Source organism: Podarcis bocagei, assembly GCF_964188305.1.
Source record: "Podarcis bocagei genome assembly, chromosome: 3".
Taxonomy (NCBI): domain Eukaryota; kingdom Metazoa; phylum Chordata; class Lepidosauria; order Squamata; family Lacertidae; genus Podarcis; species Podarcis bocagei.
In genome coordinates, this window is record NC_138127.1 from 18,473,545 (window position 1) to 18,487,673 (window position 14,129).

Below are 14,129 nucleotides of genomic sequence, written 5' to 3' on the forward strand. Positions count from 1 at the left end.
ACTAAAGAAATAACCTCATGAGACTGGGCTTTATTACAACATTTGCTATTATTAGCCTTCATATCCTCTCCATAAGGCTTTAAGAACTTTCATCCTCATTGCAAAACATTAAAACAGGATGCAATTAAGTAAAATTAACAACAGGGGTCAGATGGTCAGCAGATAAAAATTGGCCCAAGCAAGGAATCACGCAAAGGCCAGGGCTGAAATGAATCCACAGTATTGGTTTTCGCTTTTGTTTGTTTTGTTTTTAAAAAAAACAAAGTAACTTTAAAATAAAAAGCAATTTCATTTTAGGCAATTCAGCTTTCATAAATTTAGTATGCTATATTTTGCCTTCCTGATTAAATACATGAAGGCTGCAATCCTAAACACATATCCTAGAGAGCAAGCCACATTTAACACAATGGGACTTCCAAGTAACCAGGCATATGATTGTACTTTAAGGCTGCAAACACACCAGATCTTTAAAGCACATTAAAAGTACAAACTGTAGTTTGCTAAGGATGCTGGGAATTGTAGCTATGTGAGAGGTAAACTACAGTTCCCCTAATTCTTGGGAGGGGGCGGGAATGTACTTTAAAGGTGTAGTGTGTAACAGATAGCTATACAGTGGTACCTTGGGTTACATACACTTCAGGTTACATACGCTTCAGGTTACAGACTCCGCTAACCCAGAAATAGTGCCTTGGGTTAAGAACGTTGCTTCAGGATGAGAACAGAAATAGTGCTCCAGCGGTGCGGCAGCTGCAGGAGGCCCCGTTTGCTAAAGTGGTGCTTCAGGTTAAGAACAGTATCAGGTTAAGAACGGACCTCCAGAACGAATTAAGTACTTAACCAGAGGTACCACTGTACTGCATTATACCTTTTGCATACTCTGTATTCACTTGTAGTAGCACTAACTTTGTTCACCACAAACATGACACTTGCGCAATACTTAGAAACCCCGGAATCAAAATTTCGTAGCGCTGTTGAGCAGAATCTTATATTACTTTAAGTAATTAAAACACATATATAGGCTGAAGTCAGTAGATTCCCCCAGACAATGGACTGACGTGTTCCCATTTCCAATTTAGCACTAACCATGGTTTGCCACGACATCCAACTTGGCAAATTCTGCTAAGCGATTCCCTCCAAACCACAGACAGAATCCATGGTTGGAATCTTTGATTTGGAATGAATTGTAAGTGTCGACTGCAGAGTCAGGTGTCATGAGAAACTAGTGTTAGTGCTGAAAAGGCAAGAGTTCAAACCTGATTCTCATAACCAGGAACAGGGAACCTGAAGCTGTCCATATGTAGTTGGACTACAACAACTTGCATCATTCTTGACCATTGGTCATGCTGGCTGGGGCTGTCAGGAGTTGAAACCCAACAACATACGGAAGGCCATAGATTCTGCCACCGTACTCTGAAATATGGCATGCAGAATTCTGTGAATCAAGACAATGAATTAAAACAATCCATTAAAATCCCCTTTTAAAGATGCTTTGGAAGAATATATAATTGAAACACAAGCAAGAAATTTTAATTATTGAAGGATACATTCCAGTTCAGTTGCTCATAAGCAGAAATAGGTTACTCTTGGGGATTTTATAGACACTGAATCTAGTCTTTCTGTCTGGGGAACAGGGTCTTCAAAATGTGTTGGCTCCTCCAATAAGAAGGGCACTTAACTCCTAACATTGTCCAGCTGGACAGAAGGATATATTTTGTTTATAAATAAGAAGTCGGGTTTGGGCAGAAACGGAGCGTTGTACAAATTATTTGGGTGGAATTTCTTGGCAAGGCCGAGACTAAACTTACATGTTTTGTCTTATTATGTTGAAAGGCAGCTCCCAGTTTCCCATATTGTTTCACTGCAACTCTTCTCATTGCCCTTTTTCCCTTTGCCATCACAGTACAGTTCCTTGGCCACTTTTGTCCAGTCTACTGTTTTAATTCTATTGGCCAGGATGACCTACCGGTATGTAAATATTTGGTATGTCCAATGTGAGGACTGCACAGATGCATGGAAACAGAACAACTGTGTGTTGTGAGTTACAGTGAGCAAACAGGACTGGGAACAAAGAAGGAAGTGGGAAAAAGAAACAGCATAATATAGGAAAATAGGGAGCTGATGTATCCTTTGTTGCATCTAGCTCAGTATTGTCTACACCACTGCTATTTTTCTTGGGGGGGGGGGGAAGGTGCTGGAGTTCACCTCTTTCTCTTAGAATCGCAATGGCATCCACCTGAGAGGTGCTAGAACTGAGTTCCAGTGAGTTCCCCCTGGGAAAAAAGCCCTGGCCTACACTAACTGGCAGTGCTACCTGGAGATGTTGGCAACTGAATCAGGGACCTTCTGCAGAAAAAGAAGATTCTCCACCACTGAGCTATGACCTACCTTTAGCCTCAGCCAAGAGAACAGAAGCATTCTAAACACCATAGAACCAGCATGAATATTTGCCAGGGGTTTTTTGGTAGCATCTTTTTCATGATGGAAGCATAGTTTTTGTTTTTTGTTTTCCCATGGGTTGTTTATTACATACCACACTTCCTTCAAACTACAAGGTGGGTTACCAAACAGAGAGATTAAACGTAGACTAATAGCCTGCAAACAAACAATAATGTTTAAGAAATGTGTGTCTCAAAACAAGGACTGAACATGAAACGCCCTACGGTCAACTTTGCACAGAAAACATCTCAATCTTCAGGGTAAAAATTGAAAGTCCCTCCAACACCACTCCACCAAAACAAACTAACCGGTTGTCAGGACTGACAGGTTTTGCCTGCTATAGCACTCATGTGTTTTATAGGAATCTTTAGCCAGGGGTGTTATTTTAAGAGATGAGCAAATGGGGAAACCCCATGGCCTAGCCAATAAAATATGAACTTTAGGTGCAATGAAGCACTCATAAATATGACTCTGAACAAGGGGATTCATTGTTTTGACTGACCTCCTTTTTTGCTTCTCTTCTGATCTCAGCCTCTCTGTGTGCGTCATGGCAGCCCTCATCCTTTAACCTGTGGTTTTTAGAAAGCTAGCTACTATGTTATTTATGGCCAGAAGCATTAGTAGCTGCTCTGTGTACTCCCTGCATGCACACATACTGAGGTGGGATGGGATCTTTTGGTGCATGTGTTTTACTTTGCTGGGATGAAAGGATTTGCTTCTGGAACTGAGGTGGTTGCTGTACTTTAATGAGGCCTCAGCAGTTCGGATCCCTCCCTCCGGTACTAAAGCTGTGATATCTCCCCCCCCCCCGCCCCGGCTGCTCTCTTTTTAACATACTGTCATATTTTATTGTTTATTTCACTTTTCATTTTTCCTAGAATATTTTTTCCAGTGTACCACCCTCATGTTATCCCACTGCCCACCAGTTTTCTGAAGGCAGCTCTGTATGGGAAGTTTTTAATGTTTTATTGTGCTTTAGTATTCTGTTGGGAGCTACCCAGAGTGGCTGAGGAAACCTAGTCAGATGGGCAGCATACAAAATTATATTATTGCTGCTACTACTACTACTTTTAGGTAAGGAAGTCAGAGAATTCCAACAAAAATGGGAAATGAAGTGCAGTAGAAATTGCTGTAGTTCATCTGCTTCTCTGCGGCAGGAAAGGAAATCACTTAAGTGAATATAATCGAGTTACATTGTTTTTAAGTCTGCAAAAATCAGCTACTATGTTGTTTTTAGTCTGCAAACAACATGTAAATAAGAACTTTTTTTTTTTACATTGTTCTGGCATTTCCTTTTCATTGAAATGAATGTAAGGTGAAAGTTACATAAGTTATGTAACTTGCATTAAATGTTGGACAGAGAAAATAATATTTGGTGGTAATAAAACTGTAGCACTACAGAAAAAGTGTTGGCCGTGATGAATACAGGTTGAAATGGATATCATTGCTTCCTTGCATGCCTGCTTTTAGGTCAAACTTTGCAAGCATTGCTGCACGCTAAAGGCAAGTTCACACGATCACTAGTTACACAGAAACATTACCACAACCTATGTTGTCTCGCCTGTTGCATAATGCAAGTAAAAAACACACACCATGAAATTCAATTACTGAAAGCTAATTTCCTGTGGTGGTATCTTGATTCTGTCACTTGGGAGCACATTTGTAAGAATGAGTAACCACAGAAGGATTACAGAAAAATAACGCAATTGCAGGGCTTATCCAAATTGTATCCCAATCAGTGTTTCCATGGTGGAAATATAGCTACTATAGATGTGTGATTTACATATTCATAAATCCACCCTCACATAGTCACTTGTGTGACTCGCACACTGCAGAACACACACCACAGATTTCACTTTCAAAGAATCTCACACCATCTCAACCACAATGCTTTCTGAGAAGGCTCTGAATATTTTACATGCAACAGGATAGTTAGGGTGAAAACCAGTAGCATGTATGGACTGGTCCACAAACTGCATCCTACTTGATCTTATTTTGCAGTAGCTAGTATTTTAGATGCACCTGGAATTAAAGTTCAAATCCCACATCTACCATGGATTCTGGATGGCATTCCATGAAGAGCACCAATCAACACAGTTTTAAATCCTAGATCTTCTATAGGATTATGGGCTTTGATCTTGTTGTTAAACACTACTTCAGCTCTGTTGTGTTAATGTTTTATATTTGCAGAATCCTGGGAACTGTAGTTTGTGGTTTAACAGAGTAAATCTCTCTTCCCAAGGAACTGTAGATCTGTGACAACTCCCAGAACCCTTAACAAGCCACACTTCCCAGGGGTCTTTGGGGGAAGACATGACTGCATTAAATGTATAGTGCTAATGGAGCCATGTAGTTAAGCACAGCCTATCAACCAGCCAGCCAACCAACCAACCAAAGGTTTCTTTGGAAGGGTTTGCAAGAGCAGCCTGGGAAGCAGGGAAAGAATCACCACCTCACTGCTAGAGAGTCATTCTTCATGCAAGCACTTTCCTCACACGGCAAATACCTAATAGCCTGCCTTATTATTCATCATAGCCAGGGATAGCTGTCACAGAGGTCTTTGTGTAGGAACCGGCATGCTGGTTAGGAATATTACGCACCACATGGTTTTCCAGGAAACAAAAGGTTGCATCAACAACCAAGAGGTGTTATTATGGATGACTTTAATTGCTATTCACGGTTGCTATGAGGTTTTCTATGTGCATGGGTGTGTTTTTCCCTAGTAAGACATGTATTGTACCTAACCCACAGCTTCCCGCCCAAAGTCTGTTTAGTCTGAAAAAGCAACTGATACTGAAAAAACAAGCGGAACTGTATCAGCCTCCTTCCTAATGGCAAAACTATTAATAACAGTACATATTTTTACACATATGTATGTCCCTTCACCATACACTCCCAGCCATCTGCTACATCAGTTTCTCTTGGGTTATTGGTGATTTCTTTCATATTTTTCTGGCAAACCAAGATGCTGAGTCTCTTTCAAATCCACGAGGAAAAACAAAATAAAATATGTGTTTTCAAAACACTGCTGGATCAGTTACTTCAGAACAGTTAGAGTAAATGTCCTAACTGTACACATAACTCACACACATATATATCTATTTCAGAACTCATTCATTAATGTGAATTGCCTATTTTCTGTACCCAATTTTCAAAATCATTCATGACCTTTCTGACGGACCTTTTTATGTGAATATAGTACTTAACCAGCAAATGGGAGTGAAGGGCAAAATTGGAAATGTGGGAGAGCACTGATAGGTAAGAGAAACATGCTATTTAACTTGGTTTCATTTCAAATAAAGATAATACAATTTTTACAGGTTTTCCAAGGTTACTATGACAATACTTCCCACCCTCACAACTTGAGTTGGCCAAGTTTGTGGCAAACATGTTTTTGTGAAAAACTGAGAGGCAACAGGTGTTATGCTACCATGAGCATAAATCAGAATGTTATGAGTACTGGAGAAAACACAGGTTTGTTTGCTTGCTTGTGGAAATGCTTGCTTCTTTCAAAAAGGAAAAAAAAAACCCCACACCTAGCAGTAGCTGCCAATTTTACTGGCAGTTACAGTGCTATATAAAACTGGCTGTTTCCATGTATAGCCCAAAAGTCACATTTTTTCCTCATTAAGATAAGAGAGCCCTGCTAATCTGAAGTGGGGCAACTCAGCCTCAAAACCCTGTGAATTGGCCCTCAGTTTGTACAAGATGTGTAAATCCTAGCGTTTCTGCAATGCTTTTCAGGATCCTGGTCTTTCCTTAGTGATATACAGTGGTACCTCAGGTTACATACACTTCAGGTTACATACGCTTCAGGTTACAGACTTCGCTAACCCAGAAAGAGTGCTTCAGGTTAAGAACTTTGCTTCAGGATGAGAACAGAAATCGTGCTCCGGCGGCGCGGTGGCAGCAGGAGGCCCCATTAGCTAAAGTGATGCTTCAGGGACACGTGTACTATAAGGCATTCCCAGTTAGTACGGACGTCCGGAACGAATTAAGTACTTAACCTGAGGTACCACTGTATACATGTGTGTAAACCTTTCAGAAATTTCTTTGAACTATGGAGAGGTATATAAATAATAGTAGTTGATAAGATGAAAAAGATGAATTAAAAACTCCCATTCTTCAGCTTATTTCTGCTGCTTATAATGGGGGGGGGGTCATTCAAGAATTAGATACAGAAAATCTACAGTGGAATCTAACTAAGGGTGGTATTCAACAAATTTCTAATCAGAGTAGATCCATTAAAATTAATGGATATTAATTTCAGTAGGTGTGCTGTGAATAAAACTTAGTGGAATACTACCCTAATAAATTACTTCCTTGCTTTTCAATCCTCAAACCTACAGCTTGACAGTATTGGTAAATAAAAAGAAAATTGAGGATAAGTACAATCATAAATGTAAAGGTAAAGGTACCCCGCCCGTACAGGCCAGTCGTGTCCGACTCTAGGTTTGTGCGCCCATCTCACTTAAGAGGCCGGGGGCCAGTGCTGTCGGGAGACACTTCCGGGTCACGTGGCTAGCGTGACGAAGCTGCTCTGGCGAGCCGGCACCAGTGCAGCACACGGAAACGGTGTTTACCTTCCCGCTAGAGAGCGGTACCTATTTATCTACTTGCACTTTAGGGGTGCCTTCGAACTGCTAGGTGGGCAGGAGCTGGGACCGAACGACGGGAGCTCACCCCACCGCGGGGATTCGAACCGCCGACCATGCGATCGGCAAGCCCTAGGCACTGAGGTTTTACCCACAGCGCCACCTGTGTCCCTTCAAGTACAATCATAGTGTCTACTGAATTTGGAATTATCCGTGGGAACAATATGCCAAGCATCAATCATCCACTGCCTGTATTTATTTCACTCTCATGGGAGTCTCACTGAAAGTAATATACAGAATGTAAAGAGCCTTCCACTATTCAACAACTCATTTGTAAAATAAAAAGGTAGCCTAGTTCCCCAACCCCAGTGATCCTTTGAGGTCTATCTGAGTAGATAGTTTTATGTCGGCAATCCACTTAGTCTTAGACAAAGCTCCAATGATCACCTGGGAGTGAGGCATTAGACAACCTTTATATTTCACCAGTGAATCACTGAACAGAACTGTGCTTAAGTACTATTATTATTATTATTATTATTATTATTATTATTATTATTATTATTATCATCAACATTTCCAACCAGGATTGAATCACACATTACTGCAGATTTTGAAAACTCCTTCCAGAATGCTGTCTCTCTCCTTCCTGCCTGACAGCGGGGGAGGGGGGCGTGTTATCAAAATCCCATGCCAGTTATACAGTTCAGCTTTTAAACACAACAGAAAAAGTGGTGGGATATGAAAACAACCAGATTCCGTATCTGACATGAATTTTAATGAATAAATGTAAGCTAAAAATGGAAACAAATCTCCAAATGTTGGCAAGTTTTTATTTCAATCTATAGGAGATCCTTTTAGAGGAGTAGCTGGGCACTATGAGGTAAAACTATTGTTAGCTTTTGTCTACCATAATCAGATAACGGCAATAGTAACAAAGGCATGGATTTACCTATCTTTGTTAAGTAAGGTGTCCTGGTTGTCTCTGAGTACTAGAATACTGAAGTTAATTATTTCTCAATAAATTTAAAGGGTTTTTGGTGACAATTTCAGTGTTACAAACGTCAGCTGAAAGGGAAGAACAGAATGAGAGGTTACATTGTTAAAAACATAAATGAGAATATTACTAGCAGAAAAGAAAACACAAATTTTTAAAAAGTATACATTTGCACTTCTTAAGAAGAAGAAATCAGGATTCAGAGATGATGAAAAGGCAGACGTCATCTTAATTGCAGATTACTTAGTTTTCCCCTCTAGCTTGATTTCAAAATTAGCATTTCAATAACCCCTCAGGCACTTCTAAATTTCATTAGCAAAGCATGCAAACATTATCAAAAATTATTCTGTCAGAATAATTATTATGACCACCTTTTGTTCCTCAAGGGCGGGGGCGGGAATGCCTCATTGTACACGTGTCCCTCAAGACTAATTTTATTACCTCAAGCTCACAGAAAACAGCATTTCTAAGACTTAGCACTTCACGTTTGTTATTTTTAGCATATGGGTTTTTTAACAGTTACAGTTGGCAATGCAATGATTTATGCAAATTCTTTTATCACCTCATGGGGGATTAATGTACTGTAATTTGATAATAGCCCTCCACTTAAACACGGTCAGCTCCTTCCAAAACAGAGCAATTTGATTGCGACTGACTGATAGCTCGAATCACAAAGAACTTCAGTGATACTTCCAGTCACAAAGAGCTTCAATTATTTTGTAAAACAAATATTGCGGAGTTAAAATAAGGACTGCCCATTTGTCGCTCCCATCTTTTCCCTTTTACACCTTAACCCAGATTGCCTGATGGTTTTCGAATAAATAATAGAAGATAGTTCTACATGAAGGATTAACCCTGCAATTCTATACATGTCTTCTTAGAAGAAAAGTCCCACGGCATTTCATGCTGCTTACTCCCAGGTAGGTGGGTATAGGATTGCAGCATAATTTAATTGAATGGCAATGACAGAAGGCTATGTTTAAAATTAAAATGCTTAGTTAGCTCACGTTATGCACTGATATTTTGAAATGAATGTCGCAAAGTGGGAAATGCTTTAGAAGCTACATAACGCACAACTACAGAGGGGGGAAGAACTGTAACATACTATGGACCAGCCCATAGAAACCTAATAAAGCTTGAAATTCAATAATGTCTGCACATAGTAACCACAAGAAAAAAAATCCTTCCATTCCAGATTCCATAAAAAGACTCTGATATGCAGCTGCTTCTTAAAGTGCTTCCAAAGTAGTAGGATATAAGCAATAACGATCTAGGGAGGGGGTCGGTGGGAATCTAACTCATAAGAAAAACAATAGTCCGTAAAGCAAATCTTGTAACAGTTTTGTCTGTGTTCTGCATAATCTCTAACCCCTGAAGATCTATGAAGGATTCGGGCATAGGGGATGTATTTCCTTAATAGCACATTCATTTACTGAATGGTCCTGTTTGAACCAGTGGAGCTCAGTCCTGACACAAGTCAGAGCAAACGAATACGAAGTGATACGTCAATCTGCCTCCATCAAGGATCTCTGTTAAAATGCATAAATTTAAACACTTGCTTGGTACTTTTTGGAATCCTTGGCTTCCCTTAGCAAATATGTGTGGGTCTATATAGCCATTTCAACTTTACTTTGGGCACAGGAGTTAAATCAAGCTACAGATTAAGGGCAAAGCAAAGGTAACAGTAGGACAACATTTGAAAGGAATGCGAGAAATGAAACTCCTGAGGAATAGTTATACTTACAAAAACAAACAAAAATGCGGACTGCAATTGCCTTAAAAAGCACACAATAGTACATTTTTTCAAAGAGATTTGAAATCAGCTTTCTGCTAGCAAAGAACTGGCAAAATATTGTTATTCTTATAGCAGCTGAACTTTGTCATTTGGTGCTTTCTAGGACATAAGGTATTAGCAGCTGAGGACTGGAGTAACTTCACTATAGCGAATAAAAATTCAGAAGGTGCTATTTACAAGACACAGCCATTGCAAGATATTTCAGGTCGTATGCTGGAAAGAATAGCTGTATACTAGGGGAAATAATGTTGTTATTTTGAAGAGCTGAACACACACTCCTTACCAGAGAACAACATATGCAAGATATTTCCCCCTTTGAACTGAAAACTGGCAAACTGGTAAACAATTGCTTAGTAACAACATTCTTGAACTGACCTTTTCTATTACAAGGTGGGCATGTGGATCATTATTTCATTATGCAGTTTATTGTAATTATATTCTTCCCTGAATCGTACGCTCAAAAACTGAACACTCTAAAACATGCTCCATTCATTATGTTTCTAATTCTAAATATTATAGAATTAATATTTTTCAAATATGCATGGGGGGGGGCTCCCAGACTTAGACAAATATGAGAACTTAGATAGGAAAAGCAACAAAAATCTCAAGAGATGTGAAATCTTTTTAAGGCTGCAATCTTATGCACAATTACTAGAGAATAATAATAACCACAGTAGTTATGTCCAAGAAACGTTGCACAAGGTAAGGCTGAATCACTATCTATAATCTCTGAAACAACTAAAACTTATCTTCCAAACTGTCTGTCCTTTTGCTTCTTCTCCCACACAATTCTGTAACTTTCAAATAACACGCTTCAACTTCCTATTCCTTTAAGTTTTGTTTTGTAGTGCATAATCCACCAACTCACGTGTTTATTTTTAAAAAGATTTTACCAAAAATACACCAAATAAAAACCCTTGCTACTAGCCTAAGGCTACACAACTTCATTACATCAAGGAAAGAAGCCGAGAGAGGAGAATTATAAAAACTGACTTTAACATAAACAGTGAGAGAAACCTACACACCCCATGACCACCTACAATGTAGCCTGTTTTAGCATTAGCTCAACATCAGCTTGCATTATTAATACACCTTCCAGGGACCAATTTGGCTATGACAGAAGCCAGCTTCTAGGTCCTGGCTCCTAGCTTGTCAAACACAGAGGAACGTATCAGAAAGAAAGAAAGAAAGAAAGAAAGCAACATACCTAAATTGACAAAGCTCATGACCATATCTGCATCATTCAGAAAGTTGGTATCATGCAGGCTAGCTAAGGGAGGGCTCCGTGTAGTCAGCGGAGTTGTGCGAGATATGTGTATTCTCCGAGAGTATCCATTTGGAGATGCTGGGTACCCCTTCCTCAGCCCTTTGCTCTCTCCGCCAAGTGATCCCCTGAGCGAATACTCCAGTTCTTCAGTATCTTCTTCATTTGTCATGGCATTGTAGAGGTCGAGCATGAAGAGGGGTGCTGAGGAAGCTTGCTTTCCAGGTGAAAATGGCCTGGGTCTGTGAGGCAAGCCCAGGATGGAGAGAATTTCTCTCTGGATCTCTCTTCTTTCATGGTTCCGCAATCTCCTGTAAATGAAACTGGAGTGGACATGATTGTCTCCTATGCCTGCCTTCACAGAACCCATTAGAATCCAACAATTCCAGAGTAAGCTCACCAGAGCTTTGAGCACAGTTTGGTCCATATTTTTTATATATATATCAATATGCAAAATAAATAAAAACAAAAAAGTAATCCCTTTCTTCCGCCTTCTACTTTTTCTTATGAGGTCTGCTTTCCTGGTGGCTGGGGGGTAGGGGGCAAAAAAAAGAGGTGAACTGTAAATTACCTATTCTTCATGTCAACGTTGTCATTTCTGAGCACAACATCTTGCTGGTTTTATTTCTCCGCTTATTTAAATATTACAGGATGTGTCAGGGCGCAGTTCTTTCTAAGAAAGCTGAAATTCGGACTTCCAATTTTCCACTGTTGTTACTGTTTTTTCTGCATTGATGGAGCAGAGGACCAGAACTTGGTTAGTTGATGCAGGCATTCCTGTAAAGAACCGTAAAGAACCAGTTTTGGGGGATGTGGTTCTATTAAACGACAGACCATCTTCAGTCACACAGGCATTCTCAGAGCAGTCTTCTCCTGCAATGTTTTCAACTCAATTAACTGCTTAAGACTCTTCTCCCACCTTTCATTCTTTCCTGGTCTGAGCTGCAGCTTGGTGGTGTAACATCTAATCCCCCCCCCCTAATAATCAGCTGAGACCATTAACATCCTAAGTTCTCTCCTTAATGTCCAGCAAATCTGAAACATGTACCAAACATTTAAAAGGCCTTCCCCTGAATTCATTCAGGGAAGGGGGGAAGAGAGAGAGACCCTGCTGAAAATCCACCCAGCCCCTTTGAGTTCCTTAACTGTTATTTCCACCTCTAGCAGGCAAAAACATAGCAGCTCCCTTCAAGAGAGATCTAAAAGCTAATGTAAGCACAACCCTGCTGGGAGAGAAGAGGCTTCTCATTGTAATTTGAAACGGGCAAAGTGAGGGGGGAAATGGCTTAACCCTTCTGTTACCAGACAAAGCTATTTCCCCCCCTTCAGATTACAGTCCTGCCTCTAAGAGGGCGAGATAATGACTTCTTCAAAAGGAGTGTGGCACCAAATATCAATGAAAATAATTATGTGTGTGGCACATGTAAAATGTTTTCAAAATCCTTGGTCCACAGGATTATATTTTTTATCATATTGATTAGCATAATATATGAAAAAACTTTTTAAAAAACCCCGCAACCCACCTCTCTCCTTGTAATAATTATGGCATGATGCACCAAAAGTTAAGTACTTTAAAATTCCATCGATATTGTTGGGCAAGGACTTTGAGTGCTGGATGTGGGTTTGTTAATTTGGAAGAGCACGATTCAACAAAGTCAAGCACTCTAAAAACAACCTGAGATTGTGGGGACTGAAAAACATGTTGAAGCCATACAGAAAGTAGCTGGAATTAATATGCTTAATATGCTTAAACGTGCTTAACTTTGGTCAGGTTGTACCCCTTTCAAATAAAGTTGCATTCTTTTCTACTTAGCTGAAACTCATTTTAGAATGATAAATTAGAAATTATTTACCAGGTGTTGGAAGCAATGTGTTGGACATTTAACAAATAATCAGTTTCTTTGTCATTACGTATTGCTAGCATCTTGAATTTCTAAAGATTTTCCCACGGCTGGATCTTGTCAAGTCAAATAAATGCAAACGTATAAATACCTAAGTTTGCTAAATTATTTGTTTCATTTTTCTGCTTCACAAATTTCAAAAGAAAGGAAGGTATCTCATCAATACAATGAACTTCCCTCTGGAGACATATGCAGACCTCCGGGTTATACAAAATACTTCATTTGGCAGAATGGAAAGGTTTAGGGCTAAGTCACACCCACATATATGTCATTTAGTGTTTCTCCAGTCAGTTGCTCAACCACTGCTAAGTCACAGCTGACTGTGTGAGCTTCTTCTATTGAAGTTAATGATTTTCTGTTTGTAGTGTTTGACCTGTCATTACTATTGCATGTGTGGAAGCCATCAGAAAGTGTTGCAGTCCTCAGATGATGAGCCTGCTTGTGTCAATTCAGCCTTTGCTCCTGCCTGAATAGATCTGCCCTTCCACTTCAGCGGAAGGAGATATTGAAAGTATGCATCTGTTTCCATCCACCGAATTACACACTTCATTTAACCGAATGGAAAAACACATGGGCACTTCAGTTATCAGCTGATAAAAGGAAGAAATCTCTGGATTTGAGCAATATAGTATAAAAAAGAGGTTGGAGTCATAAGAGGCTGCAGACACTTCTAAAGAACCAAAAATGTACAATCTCTGTATTAATAATAATCGACCCAATAAATAACATCACCTCATCCCCACAAAACCCTTGAAGACCAAGGTCCCCCAAGGAAGAGATCTACAGAGCAATTTTTCCCAACTGGATCTCCTCCAGATATGGCTGGACTCCAAGTCTCATCAGCCACAGCCAGCATGGTCATGGATGATGGGAGTTGGGAGTTGGGAACATCTGGTGATCACCAGCCCAGAGAATGTTCCTACAAAGGAATGGAAAGTGGCAAGGCTGTTCAAATGGGGGCAGACATTTGTAGAGGAGCATGAGAGTTTAGCAAACTTCTTAGGATCCCTGGGAGCATTGCTGCAGCTTGTGATGTGGCATGGGGTCTTCTGCTCAAAGACAGGCGGGGGGGTTGGGGGTGGGGCAGAGGTCCCATGGAGTACATGCAAGCCCTAGGATCATTTAAAAGGAACTACTGGCCTCA

The 14,129-nt window shown here is 40.0% G+C and overlaps 1 protein-coding gene across 2 annotated transcripts in view; it reads right to left on the reverse strand.

The window, feature by feature from the left end:
• Nucleotides 1-12,297, reverse strand: part of BMP5 (bone morphogenetic protein 5) — a 56,054-nt gene extending 43,757 nt beyond the window's left edge. Inside the window, exons 1-2 of one of the 2 annotated variants that reach the window (XM_081187135.1) lie at nucleotides 11,656-12,297; nucleotides 11,028-11,395 (exon numbers count right to left, since the gene is read on the reverse strand). In XM_081187135.1, the coding sequence (XP_081043261.1) occupies nucleotides 11,028-11,395; nucleotides 11,656-11,666 (379 nt within the window). In that variant the 5' untranslated portion in view covers nucleotides 11,667-12,297. Of the gene's footprint in view, nucleotides 1-11,027 lie in introns of both variants that reach the window. The other variant, XM_081187134.1, reaches the window with a different exon arrangement.
• Between the last annotated feature and the right edge of the window lie 1,832 nt (nucleotides 12,298-14,129).